The sequence below is a fragment of the Dasypus novemcinctus genome, chromosome 13 (genome assembly GCF_030445035.2).
Source record: "Dasypus novemcinctus isolate mDasNov1 chromosome 13, mDasNov1.1.hap2, whole genome shotgun sequence".
Lineage (NCBI taxonomy): Eukaryota > Metazoa > Chordata > Mammalia > Cingulata > Dasypodidae > Dasypus > Dasypus novemcinctus.
In genome coordinates, this window is record NC_080685.1 from 8,857,110 (window position 1) to 8,880,683 (window position 23,574).

The 23,574-nt window shown below is 40.8% G+C and overlaps 1 protein-coding gene across 2 annotated transcripts in view; it reads left to right on the forward strand.

Moving 5' to 3' along the window:
* The window catches only part of WDR64 (WD repeat domain 64), a 133,498-nt gene that overhangs the window by 82,142 nt on the left and 27,782 nt on the right, over window positions 1–23,574 (forward strand). For both annotated transcript variants that reach the window (XM_058309482.1, XM_058309483.1), the window contains exons 14-20: window positions 1,718–1,893; window positions 7,154–7,330; window positions 15,844–15,974; window positions 18,425–18,526; window positions 19,562–19,631; window positions 20,818–20,854; window positions 21,363–21,502. In XM_058309482.1, coding sequence (XP_058165465.1) covers window positions 1,718–1,893; window positions 7,154–7,330; window positions 15,844–15,974; window positions 18,425–18,526; window positions 19,562–19,631; window positions 20,818–20,854; window positions 21,363–21,502 — 833 coding nt within the window. The remainder of the gene's footprint in view (window positions 1–1,717; window positions 1,894–7,153; window positions 7,331–15,843; window positions 15,975–18,424; window positions 18,527–19,561; window positions 19,632–20,817; window positions 20,855–21,362; window positions 21,503–23,574) is intronic.

Sequence of the window (23,574 nt, forward strand, 5' to 3'; positions counted from 1 at the left end):
TCTGTATAATGTAAGCATTACCTCCCATTCCCTACCCTTTCCTAGTTCCTGATAAACTATATTCTAAATTCTAACTGTATGAGTTTGCTTATTCTATTTTTTTTTTTTTTTTTTTGAGAAGGAAAAATGATTTATTGACGGCTGGCCAGACTCAGGAGTTTCCTGTTTTGAACCGAGCCTATTCTAATTATTTAATACCAGTGAGATCATGCAATATTTGTCCTTTTGTGTCTGACTTATTTCACTCAACATGATGTCTTCAAGACTCATCCATGCTGTCACATGTATCAGAAGTTCATTCATTTTTATGACTGAATAATATTCCGCTGTGTGTATATACCACATTTAGTTTACCCATTCATTGGTTGATGAACACTTGGGTTGCTTCCATCTTCTGGCAATTGTGAATAATGCCACTATGAATATTGGTATGCAACTGTACATTCAAGTCCCTGCTTCCAACTCTTTTGAGTATGTACCTAGAAGAGTGATAATCAACTGGATTCTAAACCTGTGGTTACTACTATAAAAGTTACATGTTAGAAGATGATTCTTTACCTAGAAATAGGTACTCAACAACTACATTGAGTTCCATCTCCGACCCTTCTATCAAGGTCCCCCAAGTCAACAGGACTAAGTAAACTATAAAGACAGCATAATTTCAAAAGTAAGAAGGAACTTGGCATCCCTTTCTCATTTCCCTCATGTAACCAATTAAAAACCTCTAAGCTGGACAGTTTCCTACTTACTAGTCAGCCAAAGAGGTGCTGATGCAAAATGCCAGAACTTGGTTTTTATGTAGGGTACTTATTTGGGGTAGGAGCTTACAGATACCAGGCCATAAAGCTTAAGTTACTTCCCTCACCAAAGTCTATTTTCACGTGTTTGAGCAAGATGGCTGCTGATGTCTGTGAGGGTTGAGGCTTCCTGGGTTCCTCTCTTCCTGGGGCTTGCTTCTTCCTAGGCTCAGGGTTCCTCTCTTCCTAGGGCTGGCTTCTCCTTCCTCTGTGAGTTTACTTCCTGGGGCTCCAGCTTAAGGCTTCAGCATCAAACTCCAACATCAAAACTCTGACATCAAAAACCCTCAACTCTGTCCTTTGCCATAACTTTTATCTGTGAGTCCCCACCCACCAAGGGGTGGGGATTCAATGCCCTAATGACCTGGCCCAATCAAAGCCCTAATCGTAACTTAATCATGCCCAGGTACAGACCAGATTACAAACATAATTCAATATCTATTTTTGGAATTCATAACCATAACAAACTGCTACACCTTCCTACTAGAATTCCCTCAAACGTAAGAGCTAAACTTCTAAAACCTGCCAGTATCTTTTAAGGAACAGATCATTGGAGTGTTCTTATGCTATTAATAATGATTGTGATATGATAGCTGATATTCCCATATTGGGGGATGCTTAGCAAACTGGAAATGCAGTGGTAGAATAAAGGCAGAAAAATTTCACTTAGCAGGGAATGATCAAATAGGAGAGTCTAAGGATGTCAAGGGAGAGAGTCACAAATTTCAAAACATTGCCTGGTCTCATTTATTTTTTTATCAGTCTGTGACAAACTAAGGTATATAGAAAAGTATTTCATGCACAGCAAGGCTGAGGAGATGCAAAGTGCAAAATAAATGAAGAATAATTTTTTGGCCGAGAGCAATAATTTGGATTGATTTTTCATGTTTATCCACCAAGTCTTTTCTCTCTGTGCTCAGGGACATTGAAGATCTGGGACTTTGGCAGTGGACAAGAGATGAAAGTGTTGTCCGAAGGGAAAGAATGGAAGGAAGAAGAGCACGTGTGGCAACGCCTGATTTTCCTGAGACCGCAAGAAAAGCAGCAGTACTTCCTCCTTACCTTGGAGCGCAATGGGAAGATCAAAATGATCCAGGTTTACGGTCTCATTTTTATATTTGTACTGTAGTTTCTTTGGGAAAAGCAAAGCATTTATTCACCAGCCTTCCTGGAGTGTTGCTCATTAACATGACCCAAGTCCAAGCAAAGCCCAAAACAGAACAGCTGCCACCCACAGCACCTGCCCGGACAACGCCCGTGGAAGGCTGGGCAGGGACCTCTAAAGTGGGCGTCAGAAAGTTTAAGTCTATGCGCAGCTGCCACCCTTATTTGGAAATACTTCCCCAGGCAGAACTGCTCTCCAGCAGGCTCTGTGAGAAGGAGCAGGGATTCTCTGCCCTTGTAACCCATAATGCAGTCAGGCAACTCCAGGCACCTTTTCCATGTGTCACCTGAGTTTCTTTGTTTCTTTAAAGTTGATGTTTTAGGAGGATTGAGATAGGCTGATTTATTTTTCCTGTGACTCTGTTACCACCTGGAAATACTAATGCCTTCATTATATTTATCCTGAAGGCTAGATAATTTATATGGCTGTTGAGTGGACGGCTCCCTGTCCCCTAGAACCCAAGGACTCATTGTCTTCCTTATTCCCCTTCGAAAGCTAAGATCCTAAGAAACTTCTTGAATAGAAGCAATCGTGAAGTGCCAGCAGTCATTAAGATGACTGATGGGTGTAGTGCTGGGGAAAAAAGGAAAAACCTTCCCTGATTCCATATACTCTTCCTTCACCTGGGCAACCAAAACTGGCACTGTGCAAAGGAATTTCTTAGTAATCAACTCTAAAACACAACCGTATGTAGCTTTTCCTATTTTATGTTTGTGTACTTGACTATCAGGATGCCCTTCCTAAAAGACAATATCTCTCTGCATAGATACTTTTTTAGAGGCTGCAAAAAGCAGCACGGTACTGTTCCCACATCAAAAAAAAAAAATTCTTTTTCATTTTACTGTGGCACATTTCATTTCAGTGTGATAATTCTGGGCCTCTTATCTCCAGTACCTATAGGTTATAAGCTTGAGGAGGACTGGACATCTTCATTATTCAGATTTGTATTCTTGCTCAGCCCAGGGTGGGTGCTTTTAAGTACTAAAAGAATAAAGAAATATAAGAAACCTTCTCATAAAGTAGACAACAGTAAATGCATGGGGGGAGTATTTGGGGAATTTTTATTGACTTTGAAAGGCGAGCTTTGCAACAAAAATAATGTTGAAAGCACACCCAGAAAAGTAAATTATGGCTTGATTTACATGGTCATTTTCTAGAATATTTTCACTCACTATTTTTCTCAATGACCATTTATCAAATGCTTGCCATGGACCAAAAGACATGCTCCCTTTCGTCACAGAATTTACAGTTTAATGGGAAGGACCGATATTGAATCACCTATTTCAAGTGTGATTAATACTTGCAGAATGTGCTACTGAAGCTTATGATGGTGGGTGGCCCAGTCCAATCTGGGAATCAAGGAAGAGTTCTCTTTCCAGTGATTTTCAATTAAATTCAACATATACAAGAAATATTTTGTGTTTTCCCACATGTGCTAGGTATTGTTTCAAATCTTTGGATTCTAAGGAAAATACAGTATTGGTAAGCTAGATTACTCAGACTAACCCTCCACTGAAAACAACTAAAAGTTCTGGGGAAAATAATAGATTTTAAATCTCTTTGCTAGTATTAAAGAGCTGATAATATAGTGAAAAAACACCAGACCAAAATTTAAGGGAAAGTGGAGACGGAGGTAAATTGAGTACCTGGACATCACTGCCACTTTTGCCCTGAGGATATTTGCCAAAGAAAACGGCCTCAATTTTGGAGACTCACCAGATGAGGGGCAAAAAAATAGTCAAGGTTGAGGCCCTGCTGAAGGCAAGAAATTTAATACCATATCCACAAAAAGCTGGGCCCCAAAACCACACTATCAGGGTAGGGGTGGAGAAGAACAATGCAGGAGAGATTGCCTGACACTGAGCCAGGGAAGGAAGGCGAGCATCCCTCTTTGAACTCGGTTTAAGGTGGTCCAAAACTAGCAGTTCACTAGGCACCTAGCAGGCCCAAACCCATTCTGGAGGAAGGCTTCTCATTGCAGGCCACAGTCAAATCAACCACGCCACAAGGAAACAGGACAATGAGGTTTTGCAGAGTAATAAATAAATAGAGCAAAAGAACAAAAACAGCCCATTCATGACAGAAATGACACTGAGAGCTGTGTGGCAAGAAAAGGCTTTTTAATAAGTGGTTTTGGAGCATCTAGGCATCCATACAGGAAAAAAATCCTAAGAGTGTCTGTTTCTGGTTGATTCATGACTTAAAGACATTAAATGAAAGCTTTTAGCAGGTAAGAGAGATTCTCAGGATAAATAAATATCTTAAATAAGACTTAAAATCGCTAATTGTAATGGATATATTTGACTACATTAAAACTAAGCACTTTTCTTCATCACACATCATCACCAGAGTGAAAACAAGAATAGCTTGAGAAGATATATGCAACCCATAATAACCAACTGGGATTAGTATCTGTAGCAGTTTGATATTATTGATGATTTCTTAATAATATCAAACACAGAATAATATCTAATTCAATAATAATATCTAATACAGAATTTATCTAATACAATATCTAATAATATCTAATACAATAATAATAATAATAATATCTAATGCAGAATTTGATACTAGAGAGTGGGGTCATGCTTTTGCAATTACCAATATGCTGAAATGGAAATATTGTGATTAGTAATGGAGAAATTGTAGCATTGATGTGGAGAAAGTAGCCACGGTAGCTGCTGAGGGCAGGGCGAGGGAAGAAGAGATATCATATGGAAGCATTTTCAGGACTTGGAGTTATCCTAGGTGGTACTGCAGGGACAGATGCTGGACATTGTATATCCTGCCATGGCCCACTGGGTGGACTGGGGGAGAGTGTAAACTAAAATGTAAACCACTATCCATGCAGTGCAGCAGTGCTCCAAAATGTATTCACCAAATGCAATGAATGTGCCACGATGATGAAAGAGGTTGTTGATGTGGGAGGATTGAGGTGAAGGGGGTGGAGGGTATATGGGGACCTCATATTTTTTTAATGTAACATTTTAAAAGAATAGAGAGAAAAAAAAAAGATTAGGACTTAGATTCAGCCACTTGAGTAGGGTGTGACTCAGGGTTGAATCCCTGTCCCCTTGGTGAGCTGAAAAACAGACATTCTCTCAAGAAGACACACGAGAAGAAAGAGCACTCCATAGGAGAAAACTTTGATCCTGGAGCCCTGGGAAGAGATGAGTCAGTTACCTGATAATTTGCAGCTGAAGAGAACAGAGCAGCTGAGCAGCTGATAAGGCCTGGAAAGAAACAAGCCCAATGCAGACTGATACAGGAAGCCCTGAGAGATGAGCCCTGTGTCAGCCTAGAGCAGAAATTGGAAGAAGCTGGGCCCATGCCCACCATCTTGCTTCAACACATGGCAACTGACTTTGGTGAGAAAGGCCTTGTAACTGTAAGCTCTTAGCCCAAATAAATACGCTTTATAAAGGCAACAGATTTCTGGTATTTTGTATCAGCAACCCTTTGGCTGACTAATACAGTAGTCTTCATTTTTGCTCAAGTTCTCAAACTCCTTTAGCAGTTCTAGTTAGTTTGCATGTTTTATTTCTTTTTCTCTCTGGATTATAGGTCCCCTTAGCTATGTTTCTTTTTCTGCTCACTGGAGTTCTGCTACTAGAAAAATACAAGAGATGGTGTTGGAGACTGAATCATATTCCTCACAAAAGGCATGGTCGGGTCCCAATCCCTGGCCCTGTGGGCGTGAACCATTTGTAAATAGAACTTCTGAAGATGTTATTAGTTAAGGCATGCCCAAAATGAATAGGCAAAAGGTGGACACAATCAAGTGTCCATTGATAAATGATAAAGCATAGTATATACATAAAAGAGAATATTATTAAGCTGTAAAAAGGAATACAGTTCTGATGTGATACATGCTACAACATAGATGAACGTTAAAGACATCATGTTGAGTGAAATAAGCCAGGTCAAAAGGACAAATGTCATGATTCCACTTACATGAATATCTAGAACAGACAAATTCATAGAGACAGAAAGTAGATTAGAAGCTAACAGGGACTGGGGGAGGGGAAGAATGGGGAGTTATTGCTGAATGTACACAGAGCTTCTGTTTGGGGTGATGGAAAATCTTGGTGATAGTGGTGATGGTAAAACAACAGTGTAAATGTAATTAATGACACTGAATTATACACTTACAAGTGGTTAAAAATGGTTAATATGCTACCACAATTTTTAAAAAACTTGTCCTAAAAAACAAAGTGAAAAGACATGTGACAGATTATGAAAATACAGTTGTATTCCAACTGAGAAAGGAGTAGGAACCAGAATATCTAAAGAAATTCCACAAATCCAGAACAAAAACAAATAGCCAAATAGAAAAATGTATAAAGGACAGGAAGAAAACCCAATTGCCTGGCAAACACGTGAAAAAATGTTCAACTCACTAATAATAAGGAAAAGGTAATGAGTGTAATTCATCAATTTTTAAAATAATTTTTAAATTACTATATTTCAAATCTGTCAGGTGAACAATTTTTTAAAAATCAAGTAAACTCACGAAGTATGTCAAGCATGTGAAGAAGTGGAAACTCTCATCTCCTGGTGAGAGTGGAAATGGATAATATCATCTTCAAGAGCCATTTGGCAATGTCTAGTAAAAGTTGATGATGTACATACCTTACAGTAACTTTGCAATCACACTTCAGCCATATACTCAAGAAACTATGGCATACGTCCACAAAGACAGGCAGTAAAAAATTGGCAACATCGAAACATCCAATGGTAGAATGAATAAATAGAATTCGGTGTATTCATATAACCCCAAAAATCAGTAAAAAATAAATGAACTAGAGGCCCAAGTAATAACTTGTGTAAATAAATCTCAGAAAATAATATGGAGTGAAACAAGCAAGTTAAAGATGAATGCATATAGTTTTGTAACATGTATAAAAAGGTTAAAAGCCTAAACTTGATATTACACACACACATGCACACACACCCCACAGAGACAGAGAAATATTTTAACTTTTGTGACTAACACTATATTTAGGTTAATGATTATCTCTGGGGAGGAAGAAGTGAGCGGAATTATAGTAAGAAGGGATACAGGGAATTTAAAATTTGGTAACGTCAGTGGTGGGTACAAGAGTGTATGTTCGATTTTTCTCTATATGTTTAAATTAGCTCACAATGAAACAATCGAGCGTTTCATGTAGCCGTTGGATTTCTCTTCCAGGGCAGGGAAGATGACATTTTCCTTGCTGTGATCTGGGAGCTGCCTGATATCGTGCCTGTCCTGCAAGATGGCAAGTGGGTTGTGCCTCTGAAGACGTCTCCTACCCGTGGGAGCACCACTCTTCCTTTCCCAAATGTTGAATTGATGCTTGAGAAAAACTTAGCTCGGAATGCCAAAGTAAGTTTAAGTTTTAAAATTTTTACTTTATTATTGTGGAAATTTTCAAACACATACAAAAGTAGAGAAAAAATATACAATGAACCTCTGTAGACCATTGCTCAGCTTGAACATTACCTATGAATGGCCAAACTTGTTCCATCTTTATTCCCACCACTTTGCACTCACACCAAAGGATTATTTTGAAGCAAATCCTAGACATGATATCATTTCATCCCAAATATTTCAGTATATAGCTCTGAACATTACTGACTCTTAAAGCAGAACAATATTTGATATTTAATATCACATATTCACTGATTGTGCAAATGTCACAGATTTCATCATATTGCTTTACAGTTTCTTTATTTCAACCAGGATCCAAATAAGGGCCATTTGTTTCATTTGTCTGATAAGTCTCTTATATCTCTTCTAATATACAGATTTCTCTCCATCTCTCTTGCTCTTTCTTTCTTTGTAATTTATTGAAGCAATTGGACAGTTTGTGTCACTGCTTCTCACTTTCAGGATTTTGCTACTTATGCCCTCATGGTGTCATTTAAGAATCTCCTCTGTAATTTGGCAGTTAAATCTGGTGACTTGACTGCATACAGGTTTGATTTTTTTTCCTAGACTCTTTCATAGATGGTGTTGTGTGCATTCATCAAAATTGACGTAATGGCTGGCCATCTTTCTGGGATGCTAGCTACTACTGTTGGTCACTACTTGCTGGAATGTGTCTTTAAAAGAAAAACTCGCCATCTATTATTTGGTTAACTTGGCAGTATACACCGTTTCATACAGGAAAGCCAAGATAAATGATGATTCTCCTTCTAAAAAGGCTTAGGTTCTTGGACTAGTCCATTCCTGTGGCTGTGGAGCCTTTTTGATTGGGCTACGTTAGTGAGGCACGGTTCAGGTTGGCTCTTGGCCACCTTACCAAAACTTTATATAAGCAGAGACACAGTGAGACACACAAAGAAAGGAGGCCTCCATTTTCAACTCTGCCGTGTGAAAGAGGACTCGAGGATCTCGCGCAGTCAAAGCTGAAGCGTGAAGCCCCCAAGAGGCTGGGCCCACAGAGCAGCTCGAGAGGGGAGCCCTGCCACTTGCCTGCTAGCCCACAGCTGGACTTGGGAAGGAAGCAGAGCAGCCGAGACTGAGAGAGGAGCCTGGAAAGAGACAAGCTCTATGCCTGGGTGCCACAGCTGAGCTCCAGGAGACGTAGATTCTGGGCATAAGGCAGAGATGGGCAGCCATGTTGCTTCTTCACAGGGCAGGACGCCAGCAGCACCCGCGGCTGACTCGGTCAGAAGGCATCTCGGATGGTGCCTTGATTTGGACATTTCACCGCCTCCGAACTATAAGATTTCACCCTAAATAAAATCCCAATTATAAAAGTCAACCCATCGCTAGGACTTTGTATCAGTAGCCCTATGGCAAACTGACAGTTCCCTGCAATCTTCTAAAAGTGACCAATGAATTTTATTTGTTAAGTATCATTTTCAACTCATAGATTTAATTATTTTTGATGTTTCAGTCATTTGCATTTATTATTATTATTGAAACTCAAATTGTCCCATCTCAAGCTGGGTGGAGACTTTTGAAGCTCCTGTGTTCTTTTGACATTTTCCCAGAAGTTCTGAATAACTTCCAGAACTATGTGGCAGGTATGACAAGATGTTGCAGGCTCATCTTTTATATTTCTCATCCCAGATCTGGAATCTGCCACTTTTCCAAGAATCCCTAGCTCCTTTTAGTAGGAAATAGTGATATAGACAATACAATCAGTGTTCTAAAGATGCCCATGACTAGTAGATTGGTTCTTGTTTTTAGACATTTTCACTGGGGAGAGCTAGGAAAAAAATTTTGAAGGAAAGAAATCATTAGTTCATAGTGATGTTTCCAATTCAACCTTAAGATTTCATTGCTTTTACTAATTATATTTTATTTTTCTCTCTTACAGCAAATCTCAATACCTCAAGACATTAACATAATTACTTCTTTGCATTATCCTATTATATCTATAATATATTCTCTATAATATATAGGATCCCTATATTATAGTATCAGAATAATAACAAAATTACTAGAAATATAATAACTAAAATCAATTCAAGATTTTGTTCTCTTTGCAGTTCTTTTGTCCTTAGGATATATATCACTTGAAATAGCCAGTCAACCACTGTACTTTAAAATTACTTGAAATTATTCCTTATGTCACCACCTTGATAAAAGCTAGGTTTATTTGTTTCATTTGTTTGATATTTACTGCTTTTTAAATTTTTAATTTTGTGTTATAATTATGTCAAATATTTAAATAGTTCTCAACTTTAAATCTACAAAATATGATCTATTCCAAGAAGCCTAACTTCTAGACTTGCCCTTTCCACCCTGTTCCCACCCTAACATGTAGTTAACCTTTGGTTTTTAAGTTTTTAATTTTTTTTCCAATGTCCTTTTTAAAATGTAATCAAATGCTTGTCCTCATTTGTACCCTCTCCACCCCTTCTTAAGCAAAAGGTAGAATAATAGACACATTCTTCCATTCCTGGCTTATTTTATTTAACAATATATTCTGGAATATATATAAGCAGTATAAAGAAATCTTTATCTTTCTTTTAGAATCCTCTGTAGTAGATCATCCATATGGATGTAACATCTTTTAATCAACTAGTCCCCAGTGGGTGATTATTTGGGTTGTTTCCAGTCTTCTCCAATTCCAAATAGTGCTGCAGCAAATTGCCTTTGGCATATCATTTCAAAATTTTAAAATAGATTCCTAGAGGAGGGATTCCTGGGTCAAAAAGTAAATGCTAATGCAATTTTACTATATTGCCAAATTCTCCTATACAGTTTTGCAACCAACAGTGTATGAGAGTACCTATTTCCCCACATCTTTGCCAACATATTATCATACTTTTAGATTTTAGGTGATCTGATAGATAAAAAATGGTAACTTGATATTTTAAATTTTGTATTTTTCTGGTAAAGAGTTAGATGAGCATCTTTTTATATGTGTAAGTCCAGTTGTCTGTTCATACCTTTTGGTCATTTTTATATATAGTGCTTTGGTATTTTCCTTCAAATGTTTTAGAACTCTTTGTATATCTGGGGTACTAGGAATACACACATATGTATACATACACAAATATATATAATTAGGAACATATATATATATATGGGATATTAATTCTTGTGAAATGAGTTGTCAGTATATTTTTCTAGTTTCTTATTTGTGTTTTCATTTTGCCTGTGGTCTTTTTTTGCGACAGCAATGCTAACTTCTGGGGAGCTAGATGTAGTAAGATTTCCAGTTATCAGAAATAATTGTTTGAAAATAATCACAAGTGGGCTTCCACCTCCACTGAGGAGGTCCCTGCTGTCTGTCATTTTCTCCTTTAAGCATAGCTAGGTGTTTCAGTGTCTCCTAGGTTTTGATAACAAGGTGTCTTGGTTTGGCACAGCTGTAGCGTTCTGGGGCTGGCTCACCAGCAATCCTTGGAGTCCCTTGTCTCATGGTGATCTTTCTCTCCTCTCTTCAAAAGTTTAGAGCCAGAGGTCTTTACCAGATCCATGGACTCTGTAGCAGTTTGATATAGTTATGAATTCCAAAAACAGACATTGGATTATGTTTGTAATCTGGTCTATACCTGGACGTGATCAAGTTATGATTAGGGCTTTGACTGGGCCATGTCATTAGGGTGTTGAGTCACCACCCCTTGGTGGGTGGGGACTCACAGATAAAAGGCATGGCAAAGGACAGAGTTGGAGCTTTTTTTTTTAAGATTTATTTATTTTTTATTTATTTCTCTCCCCTTCCCCGCCTCCCCTCCGAGTTGTCTGCTCTCTGTGTCCATTCACTGTGTGTTCTTTTGTGACTGCTTATATCCCTATCAGTGCACCGGGAATCTGTGTTTCTTTGTTGCGTCATCTTGTTGTGTCAGCTCTCCGTGTGTGCTGCGCCATTCTTGGGCAGGCTGCACTTTCTTTCACACCAAATGGCTCTTCTTACGGGGCGCACTCCTTGCTCATGGGGCTCCCCTATGTGGGGGACACCCCTGTGTGGCAGGGCACTCCTTGTGCGCATCAGCACTGCACATGGGCCAGCTCCACACGGGTCAAGGAGGCTGGGGTTTGAACCGCGGACCTCCCATGTGGTAGATGGATGCCCTAACCACTGGGCCAAGTCTGCTTCCCAAGTTGGAGCTTTTGATGAGAGAGTTTTTGATGTTGTAGTTTTGATGTTAGAGTTTGATGCTGCAGCCTTAAGCTGGAGCCCCGGGACGAGAGGAACCCTATGCCTGGAGAGAAACAAGACCCTGGAAGAAAGGAAGTCCAGAAGCCTGGACCCTTGCAGATGTCAGCAGCCATGTTGCCCCAACACAGGAAAACAGACTTTGGTGAGGGAAGTAACTTATGCTTATGACCTGGTATCTATAAGCTCCTACCCCAAATAAATACCCTTTATTAAAACCAACCAATGTCCCGTATTTCGCATCAGCACCCCTTTGGTATTTCGCATCTGTACCCCTTTGGCTGATGAATACAGACACCCCTGTCCATGGATGGGCTTCTGGGGGTTTAAAACGTCTCTGAAGTTGTAGCAAACATCAGGTCAGTAGCTTTTTCTTTCCAACATTTCCTTATGAAAAAAATACAAACATAGAGAAGTTCAAAAAATTATACAATGAGCACCCATATATCCCTCCACTTAAATTTTATTATGAACATTTTGCTATATTTGCTGTATCACATATCTACCCATCTATCCATCTTCTATCCATCTTTAAATCTCTTATTTTGTCAGTGCATTTTGAAGTAAGTCAAAGACATGAAGACACATCAACCCCAAACACTCATTGGACACATTCTTAACTACTATTTGTTTATGGTTCTTTATTTTAGTAAAATTTACATACAATATAATTCACAAATTTTAAGTGTTTCATTCCATCAGTTTGAATAAGACATATTCAATCCAAACCCCTATAAAAACCATTACCATTACCCCCAGAAAATTCTTTCCTGGACCTGCCGGGTCCATACTTGCCCCCTTACCCAAAGGCAGCGCTGTTCTGAATTTTTCATAATAGATTTACTTTTTCTATACTAGACCATCACATAAGTGCATATTAGTTTCCTAAGTCCATGTTTTAGTTTGCTAAATGCTGCCCAAGCAATATACCAGAAATATGTTGGCTTTTATAATGGGAATTTATTAGGGTAAAACTGACAGTTCTGAGGCTGAGAAAATGTCCAAATCAAGGCATCATCAGAGATGCTTCCTCTCCAAGGCTGGCTGCCGGCGGCCCCGGAGTCCTGCCATGTGGCCAGGCGAAACGGATCCTGGTCCCTGCCCGCGCTGCTGCCTTCCCCTGCGGGCTCACTTTCTCCCCAAGCTCAGCCCTGGCAGTCAGGCACGTGGCTCTTCTCTTCCTCCTCCTCGCTGGCTGCCCCGCCATTCCAGCCGCTGCCGCTCTCAGCCCCTTGGGGTTCCTCTGACTTTCAGCAGCGGGAGACGATCTTGGCATCCTTTCTCACATGGCAGGTAAAAGTGGCAGCAGTCTTTCTCTGTGTGTCTCTCCTTACACAGGACTCCAGTAAAAGGATTCAGATCCTCCCTGGGTCTGGAGCAATCTCACCCAAAGTGATCTAAGCAAAAGGCCCACATTCCGGAGGCTTCCAGGCACAGCATGGGTTAGCTGAAGAACCCAATCTCCTGCGGTCCACAGAAGACTCAAACCAGGACAGCCGGCCATAACGAACCATCAAAGCTGGGTGGCTTAAAGCAGCAGGCACTTTTCTCACAGTTCTGGGGCCTGGAAGTCGAAATGGAGGTGTCCACAGGCCACGCTCCCTCTGACAGCTCTGGAGAACCTCCCTCGTCTCTTCCTGCTGTGTCCCGGGCGTTCCTTGACTTGTGAAGCAAAGCTCCAGCCCCGGCCTCCGCTTCATGGCTGTCTTCTCCCTGTGTGTAAACGGCCTCGTCCAGGTTTCCTGCCTCTTAAAAGGATACCAGCCTTGTTCGGTTTAGGGCCCACCCAGGATGTCCTCATCTCAAATGGGTTTTGTCTGCAAAGACCCTGTTTCCACACAGAATCTAGAATGTTTCACTCAAAATCTCTTTGGAAAACTATTTTGGTGAGGTGTTCACAATAGGGCAGGAACATATGTGACCAGCACAGGCATGAGGGCAGAGGGACGTTGATCTGAAGCTGAAGGAGAAAGAGGTAAGGATGCTGTCTGCCTTTGTTCCTGTAAAAATTTAGACCAACTGATATTTTTAAATGAGAATTTTCATTGGCCTTATTTGATTCATCTTAGCCCAAACCACTTATACTTTTCAGCTTTTAAAATTAAAAATGAAATGATAATTGGTCAAAGAATGCAAGAAAACTGAGTTTAGAAGGAACGATGAAGAAAGTCTTGAGGGTTTTTCCCCTGCCATTAGTGAAACAACTCATAATTTATAGAATTTGAAAACTGATTTTCCCATAGCACAAAGATCTATTATTTCTCCTCAAATTAAACCAAAATGTCAATTTAGTAGTGCAGTTCAAATTCCATTCATGGCCAGAATTTAAATTATAAGCAAGTTTTATTGTTACCTAGAAGGACTTTGAAATCAATGTATACAGTGACTGTGCCATAAGAGCATTGTCTTGTAACATGTGCAGAAGAGAACAAAATGCATCTCCTTTCCTCATAGAGTAATTCTATTAGCCTTCTAATTCTACCAGCCATTGGAAACACTAGGTTCAGTTCTATATATTTGATTTATGAAACTTTGTTTGAATACTCAAAAAAGAAAGATGAATGCACAGTGAGTCAGAACCAAAGTAGTAGGCCAGTAATTGCATGGGTAATGAAAATCAATTGTTATGGAAAAAAAAAATGGAAGGAACATTGCAATAAATTATTGAATTATTGATATAGAATGAAAGTGCTCTTTAGGATTGTAATGTGAGTGTAAATCTATTTCCTTCCTCCTTTAGCATCCTGATTTTGAATCCTTATTTTTTTATATTTATCATAATAAGGATGTATAGCACTCTCTTTGCAACATCCTTTAAAATTACTCTATAGGTAGAAAGTTTATAAAAGTCACTTAGGAAAACAAGTTGGATATGTGCATGAAAATGTCTTTTCCCTACAACTCTTTCATTTATGAAGCTTTTTTTTTTTTTTTTAAAGATTTATTTATTTTATTTAATTTCCCCCCCTCCCCTGGTTGTCTGTTCTTGGTGTCTGTTTGCTGCGTCTTGTTTCTTTGTCCGCTTCTGTTGTCGTCAGCGGCACCCGCTTCTGTTGTCGTCAGCGGCACGGGAAGTGTGGGCGGCGCCATTCCTGGGCAGGCTGCTCTTTCTTTTCACGCTGGGCGGCTTTCCTCACGGGCGCACTCCTTGCGCGTGGGGCTCCCCCACGCGGGGGACACCCTTGCGTGGCACGGCACTCCTTGCGCGCATCAGCACTGCGCATGGCCAGCTCCACACGGGTCAAGGAGGCCCGGGGTTTGAACCGCGGACCTCCCATATGGTAGACGGACGCCCTAACCACTGGGCCAAAGTCCGTTTCCCTATGAAGCATTTTTTTATTGAACCTGTGAAGTATCCTATGTGGGTCTAAGCACTGGAAATGCAAAGGTGGATAAGGTATGGCACCTGCATGATATGAGTAAATCAGAAAATTTCCTGAAGAAGATGGTTGCTGAATTAGGTCTTAAAGAATCATCAGGAGTTATCTTGGCCCGGGTGGGGACTTTTTAGGAAGAAGTGACAAGATGAAGTGTGCCCCAAGAGAAGGAGCTACCATGAACAAGTCAGAGAGGTGGAAATTGCCTGGTTTGTGGGGGGTAACTACTGGCGTCTCTGTGTAGAGATGAAGATGGACACATAGCAAGGGGCTGGGTCAGGGGATTGAGGGTCCTGTAAGAAAGGGAAAATTATTGAAAGGCTTTCAGTGAAAAGTGACATGATCAGATTCATAACTCTAAGTAGCTCACCTTTCTTAGCCTCTTAGATGACAGAGTCGAAAGGAACAAGACTGAAGGTAGAATATGAGGGGATTAGGCTATTGTTCTAAATGAAGGATATAAAGCTATGGTAGTGGAGATGGTGAGGAAGGAGAAATTCCAAAAGATATTTAGGCAGTGAAAGTAGCAGAACTTGTGATAGATTACTTAGTAACTGATGCCAGGCAACTGAGAGAGGCATGTATCGAAAGAAAGGAATCAAGAAGTATGAAGGGAAGAAAAAGATGGGAACACAACCTAAAGGACTGATAAATCAAAGTTGAAAGGAAGCAGGCAGCAAAGAGGGAGAGTATATTTTTGTTATTTTAATGAATTCTGAAGATTAGAAATTTTTATACCCCAAAGAATAAATGGATTTTACTAAATTTCATCCTCTAGAACTAAAAAAAATACATTAGACATTTTGTTTTAGGTTAATGACAGAATTGCAAAGTGTGCACATGTGTTGTTAGACACTGTGATCATGATGGTTGGTGACTCTATTTCTTTCCTCCTTTAGCCTCCTCCCATTGGTACAGAAGTGAACTGCATTGATTTATTACAAGCGGAAGGATATAATTTGATAGTTGCTGGAACCTTAAATGGTGTGATCATCTTATGGAATTTTCTAATGTCTACTGTCACAGAAGTGTAAGTTGTGTCTTTTTCTTTAAAAATATAAGCTGTACTGCAGAAATAACCATGGTGATAACTCTCAAGGGAGGCTCCCTGGGAGTTTATGTTATTGAGAGCTCATGTTTTAAATCTCTAAATCCTAAAATAAGGTGAACCGTACGTATTTCTATTTCCGAGAGCTTTGACCCTTTACTCTTCTCATTCTAGTATAAGCTTCCCCTGTGTGATCTTGCCCAAATACATGGCCTCAAAAATATTTAAAATATATAACTCCAAACACTAATCTTGCTAGAGTTTCCAACACATATACCCAATTGCGTACTGAGTATTTCCACCTGAATTGCCACCAAGATCCTTAAAGGCCCACATGACCCAAACTTCTTCCCAAACACTCTTCCCCTGAAACATTTCCTCTTCTTATATTCCCAATGACACCACCATGCACTCAGGCATCAAAGTCACATGGTGAGAGGCCTTCTAGATGGATTTTCCTCCTCACTCATTACCCCAGCACATCTGATTCATTATAGGATGGTGCCAACAGAGGCCAATGTGGCAGGCGTGCTTCTGTATCTCAACCAATTGGATTTGCTTTATACCACACCCTTCCCCTGCCATCCATTTCTAAATGCTTTTGCCATTGGTTGAAAAGGCAATAATATAACATTGTATTATTTGTAAAGGATGGATTATAATTAAAAGATCTCCCCGGTTTTGTGTAATTGGGCTAGAGACAAGGGCCATGTGTGGACGTTCTAGGTCGAAGGTGTTTGTAAAATTTTACCTTGAAGTACAAGAGACGGATGATCAAGAACCTTGAAAATGAAAGCAAGTTTTACCAGGCATGTGGGGGAAAGGGAAGAGAGGTATAAAGGAAGGGAGAAGAGAGAGTTGGAGAAGAAAAGAGAGGAGAAGAAAATACAAAAGAACTGTCCCCTTGGTTCCAGTACCTTACACACTGTTGATCTGCCGGACACGCTGCCCACTTCCAGTCCAAGTCTGAATCATCAATTTTAGCAAATTTTTGAGGGAAAATCATTTTTATTTTGGACCCTGGCTCTATTCGCCTTTGAACCTTTAGTTGAAGTAGCTGTGTCTGTAGACACCTCCCTCCCTCTCTCAGCCACGTTGTCCTGGTTTCTGCCCTTGGAAACTGCCGCCCCCGTCCCTTCCCTCCAGCCCTTGCCCGTCAGCCTTACTCACAGACTGCATCCTTGTCAGCTGTACCCGCAGCCACCCTTGTCTTAATGCAGCTCGCACACTGGGTAAGCACGTGGATGACTCACTGTTAAGTGAGGGCACAGACTAAAAGGGTGAACACCATAGCTCCGATGCCTCAGCACACAGTGGGGCAGCTCCCCTGGGGGTGAAGATGGAGAGCCTACTTGGTAAAGTGCTTGGCCATGACCAAGGCATGCCGGCAAACCCAACCCCCAGTCAAAGAAAAACAACTAAATGTAGTGCGTCATCCACAGTGTCCCTTTCTAGGAAGGTGATTACAGAGAAGGAGTCGTTTCGGAATCAATGGAGTATTTTGCAAAATATAATTTGGCAGGGAAGTGCATGAGGTAATTTGTTTCCTTTAAAGATTCTAAAAGTGGTTTCCCTATTCGTGGTGGAGACCATCTCTACCTCTAACCCCAAACTTTGTCTCAGATTCCATTTCTAGTCAGGAAAAAAGAGCCCTTTGCTTCCATGAAAATCCCATACTTTCTTTGACCCGAATTAAAAAGTATTCTTTATCACTGATAATCCCCTTCACTATTCAACCCACTGCAGAGCAGAAATATCTAAAAATTTTGAGCCCAACAAGTCATCAAGCCCATTGGCTCTCTTTCCAGATTCATTCCCAAGACAGCTTCTTCATTACTCATCAACCCAAATTAGCAGAGGCAATTTACACTAGCAGAAAAGGGACATTTTTCTATAAGATCCATTCGATATAAGGAACGTGAAGTGGGGCTTTAAGAGCAAAGCATGAAATGTCGTTGTGGGTGCTTAGGGACTACCGTTTGGTTCCCAGGAAACCCCCTAAAGAATATACATGCTTCCTTGGAATCTGGGTCAGCAGGATTGTTTTAACCACCGAATAACTGCTTGTCTTCGCCTCTAAATTATAAGCTTCTTAAGGGTAGTTATCGTATTTTATTCAGACTTGTTATTCCCCTTATTCAAAGAGCAGAATTCTCTTCTTTAAACTGTATGAAACTTCCAGGCACTGTTTCCATAGGATTATATTCTCTGACCTCTAATTCATTGAATTGAAAGACTTAAGCCACTAAATGATGAGGTTGTCATACAGAGTCTATTAAAGAAGATATGTTCAAACTCTACACCTTTGACCTTTCTCTCATTTTCAATGATCACCTTTGGCTAGTTGACTAATTCTGCATGGGATACGTGATTAAGTAATGTAAGCTACCCCACTTGTGGATGCTTGTCATGGAAACATGTGCTTCTTTTAGGTTCCGACCTGAAGATTGCCTCTCTGTGGACCCTGACCTGGATCCCAGGCGCTTTAGGATCAATGACATACTGATCCTCTTTCGTGCTCCTGAACATGCAAGGTAGCCCCATAGTTACTGATCGAGTACCCCTGTCGGGGACTTGTGTGGGTGCTCTGAGAATAGCTTTCCTCACCCAGCTCTAAGGAAGGTGCACCCGAGGGAAGGTGCAGGTTGGGTTGACTGCCTGACCGCCGCTCTCCTCCAACGTTACTGCCTTTTTGTGCTTGGGGTGGCCCTCAGGGACCTAACGCACCGTGTGCTCCTCAACATGTCAGCCTCACAGTCTTCTAGAAACAGTAGCGGATGTGGAAGATGCCCGCTCATCGGCGACTCCAGCCAGGGTCCAAGGCCGCGAGCTCTGATGTGAAGCTGAACCGAGGACTTCCAGGGCACTACGGAAGAGCGGGTGGCAGGAGGCCTCACGTCCTAGAACTGGGCAGCCTCCATCTGTCTTTGAGAGGGCATGGGATTGTTTTTCAAGTATTTAAGAAAGCGTAGTTTTTCCTAGTACATTTGCTTAAGAGCTCAGGTTTTCAGTGTTAAACACATCTTTGGAGTAAAATCAGAAGTTTCTGTGCTAGGTTTGGCCCGAGCCAGAATATAGCACCATTCCTCCCCCTTGGCTTGAAACTTAACCAGAACTATGCCGGGACTGTTGGGAGGACTTGTTCCAGGTGCATCCACACCAGCACCGAAGCCACCCTCAGCCCGTTCCAGCAGAAACAGGACCAGGCCTGGAAACTAAAACAGGACGCTCTCCAGGCTGGTCAGCCCTCACCCACCCCGTCCCCTGCATGTCAGAGCCAGAGCCTCTGGACTAAATCTAAGCAGAGCAGGGGGCGGGACAGCGTTTATTTCCCCCGGGCAGGCGGTAGTACTGGCTGATGGCTGAGGCTCCCCAACAGCCTGTGCCGACACGATACTGGTGGGCATCGGTTACCCAAAACAGAAGGTGTGCTTGGTTTCACAAGTCAGGAGCCCGTATGCACAGGTGCTGAGAGAAGCATCAAGCGGAATGAGCGCAGAGCAGAGCACCCTTTGAGTACGACAGAAATCTGAACTTTTCCTCCTTGGCCTTCCTCCCTTGCCTTGTAGGAGATCAAGTCAGGACTCCATATGTTCTTCATCCCAGTACGACTCTAGCAAAAGCCCACAGAGCAGCAAGGTAAGCGAGAAGCAGGGAGAGTGTGTCTTCCTGTCACACCCAGTGTGGGTTCAAGGACAAAGTTCAGTGGTTAAGTGCCTACCCCCCTTGTCCGAGGTCCCGGGTTCAATCCCTGGTAACGCCTTAAAAAAAATAAAAAAATAAAAAAAAGAATAGTGATATTTGGCATTGAGTCCCTCCTTTGAGAAGGTCAAGGGAAAAAAATTCTGCATGTTTTCTTTCCTTTTCCTAAAAAGATCAATGTTTAAACCGTTTTCATCAATTTTTCTATTTTTTCCAAAGCTCTCACATCTATGAATAATCAATACAAGATCCTGAATAAAATAATAGGATAATTTCAGTCTGTATCTTTTGCTAAAAAGAATTACACATATTTCACAGAGGAAAGAAACAGCAAAATATAATGCAGTGGTTATCAAAGTGTGTTCCTAATTCTAATTTTATATAATTTTACACATGATGTTCTAATTGACATTTTGCTTGAAGGAAAGTTTCCATTGTAAAAACTATTTTGAAAAACACTAGCATGATGGAAAGAATGACTTAAGAGTTAAGTCATTAAGCAGATGTGGCTCAAGTGGTTGAGCTCCTGCCTCCCATAGGGAGGTTTCCCCATTTGGGTTTCCCAGTGCCTCCTGAGAAAATAAAAATGAACAACAAGCAAAAACAAAACTAAAAAACCAACTCAGGGAAGCCGATGTGGTTCAGAGGTTGAATACCAGCTTCCCAAAAAGGAGGTCCCAGGTTCAATCCCTGGCCCCAGTACTTAAAAAAAAAAAAGGATTAATCAGACTACTTGATTGCCAGCTCCTCCATTTATTATCTGATTAGCTTGAAATATGTCACAATCTCACAAGTTTCAGTTTCATCCTAAGTATAAAGGGAACAATGAAGCCTAATTTGCATGATTGTTAATAGAATTAGAACTTGGAATGCATTATGCATTTAATTACTGTCCTTATGATGATATACCTGAACCAATAAGAAAATATTAAATTATATCATGGGTTCTTTATTAACATGAGAATCTATGCAATACATTTTTTAAAAAATTAACTCACAAGCCATTTTAAACTTAAATGCTTAGAAATGTAAAGTCAACTATTGGAAAAATCTACTTGTTCAGTATCTCATTTCCTTACAATGTCATAGATATTTTCTTTTTTTTTTCTCCCCTCTAATTCAGGGAAGCAAACAAAGTATACACGACAATGAAACTAAAGGTTAGTATGAAATCACCTCCATTCTTTAAAATAAAAAAATTCCTTTGAAATAGGGAGGTTAGGTGATAGAATATTACCAATGAATATATACTTTTTGTCAGTAAATGTTGAGGAGCTCTGGGATTTGGTAGTTCAAGAGGCACTATTTCCAGGTAGAATTTCCATTTTGATGGCACGTTTTTTAAAATACTGATTGAAGATTTTTTAAAAACCTGCAACACTACTGAGCATCTTAGTCTCTGACCCATTTTTCTAAAACATCCTTGAGTTCTGGATTTGTAAGAGTGATGCTGCATGCATATCTAGTTTTAGCTGTTATCTACGGTGTGTAATAGAAAGAGGGTTTTGCAATGGGAGCAAAGATAAGCTTTTTTTTAAGGTTCTTCCAGTGATCTGGGTTGCACTTTAGAATTTTGTAAATCTTCCTTTTCCAGCTCCTTTACATTCTATAAAGTGTGGAATCCCCAGTGTTGCAAATATCTCGGTAGCTCATTAATTTCTTCACTAGGTGACAACACGGATGTCTTGGCGGGAGAACATCAGCCAGTGGAGAAAAAGCAGCCTGCAGGCGCCACGCCGGCCGATTCCCATCCACCTATCCTGGCCACCGCCCACGAGGATGGCCACCTCCGACTGTGGACTCTGGAGGTAACACAGCCCAGCAGTCACCTGGAATAGGGAGGATGGGACAAGGTTACTGAATGAACTTGGCTTTCTTCCACAGCGGGTTCCAGTTCAGTGTGCTTCCACTTTAGCCAAGCTCCGGGTTTGCAGCCCGCTTACTGCTCACGCTGCTCACGCCTCCACCCAGACAGGCCAGCGTTGTAGCTCAAGGGATCAAATCTTTACGACTGCTAACTATTTCAGGTCTAGTATGAGATTAAGAACAAAGATCTTAAAAATATCTCATTCAGCAGACATTTATTGAGTGTTTAGTATGTTCCAGGCACTGTGCCAAATACTTCAGGGGATAAAAATATATACAAGACAAGACAGCGTACGCCTAGTAAGGGATTTGTTGACTGATTCAAATCAAGTAAGACTGCCCACAACGTGGAAAGTTTCAAGAACTAAGGAATAGCCCATGACCGGGTTATACAAGCTGGCCTAATCACGCACCACAGCGTGCCAGGGGTCACACGGGCCTTGCCAAGGGCGGGAGCTTTGCAAAGGTGATCAGCCACGGCCCTTACTGATCTCTTCAGCAGGGTGAATTTATTTTAGTTCATGATCACATTTAAAGAGTAACTCTTTGGTTACTACTTGTATTCAGGGCTTTCTAGAAGGCTCTCTGCCTCGGGCAGGCCCCAGGCTTTCTCCTCCGTCTCCCTTCCTGCAAGAGTCTGTTAAAAAGCAAGTCCTTCCTCACTAATGTCTGGCCGCTGTCTCAGGCCAAAAGCCAACCCGAGAGCTGTCTTGAGTCTCTCTCTCAAATCCTACTTTCACTTCAGATTTGGCCTTTGAAAATTCCTTATTTTGTATCTCCCCAGCAGTTAATTTAAAAGATAATTTTGATATTTTATTCAAGTTTTGTTTTACCATTCTTGTTCATGGATTATTTTCTACCACATTGCAGAAAATGGAACTCCATAGTGATCTTCATAAAATTAAGTCAGATGATAATATTTCTCTCATAAACCCTCCAACAGCCTTGCATTGTACTTGGAATACAACCCCGTCTCCCCATAGTGACCGAAAACGTCCTGCCTGGCCTGGACCTGCCTATCCTTCTGATCCTATCTTCTTCTTTTCTCCCCTTTGCCTTAACGCTCCAGGCACACTGGTCACCTTCGGATTTCTCAAACATACCCAAGTCCTTTCCACCACAGATCCTTTTCACCTCCCGTGTTCTCTGCTGGATTGTTCCACCCCCAGATCTTCTCATGCTGCTTCCTTCTTACTCAAGTACAAAGTTAAATGTCACTAGTCATGCTGTATCCCATTGCTCTATTTTACTTGGTTGTATAGCACTTACCAGATAGTTTATGTTTGCTTGTTTGTTTAATATATTTCTTCCCCCAGCCCCTACAGTGTAAACACCACGGGAGCAGGAACCTAGGTTATCTTGTGTGCTTCCCTGTATCCCGTAAGACACCTAAAGCAACGTGGGGCGCAGTAGGCACTAGTACCTATTTGGCTGAATGGACAGCTCCAGAATTGCACGTCCCTACAGCAGAACTTTGGACCTTTCTGTTTGTTTGTCTTCTCACTTTTTTTAATTAGAGAAGTTGTAGGTTTACAGAAAAAATGGTGTGAAAAATACAGTGTTCCCAGGTACCCCGCTGCCTACTGTTAACACTTAGCCCTGGTGTGATACCTTTATAATAATTGATGAAAGAATATTGTAATTGCACTATTAATGGTAGTCCATAGTTTACATAAGGGTGTATTTTTTCCTAATAAACCACCCTATTATTAATACCTTACGTTGGTGTGGTACATTTATTATAATTTATGAAAGAACACTTTTATAATTGTACTGTTAATTACAGTCCATCCTTTACAATAGGATTCACTGTATTGTACAGTCCTATTTTTTAGCTCTTAATTTTTATTCTAGTGACATATATAATCCACTCCTCTAACAGTAACTTGAAATCTAACAGTAGTTGGAAAGAAGAGAAAAAGAGAAGAAAAGGACTACAGGAAGGTAGAATTGAATTCCCATTCTAACCAGACAGTGGTTTTCTTCCTTATGAAATGCCTTTCTCTGTGGTGAA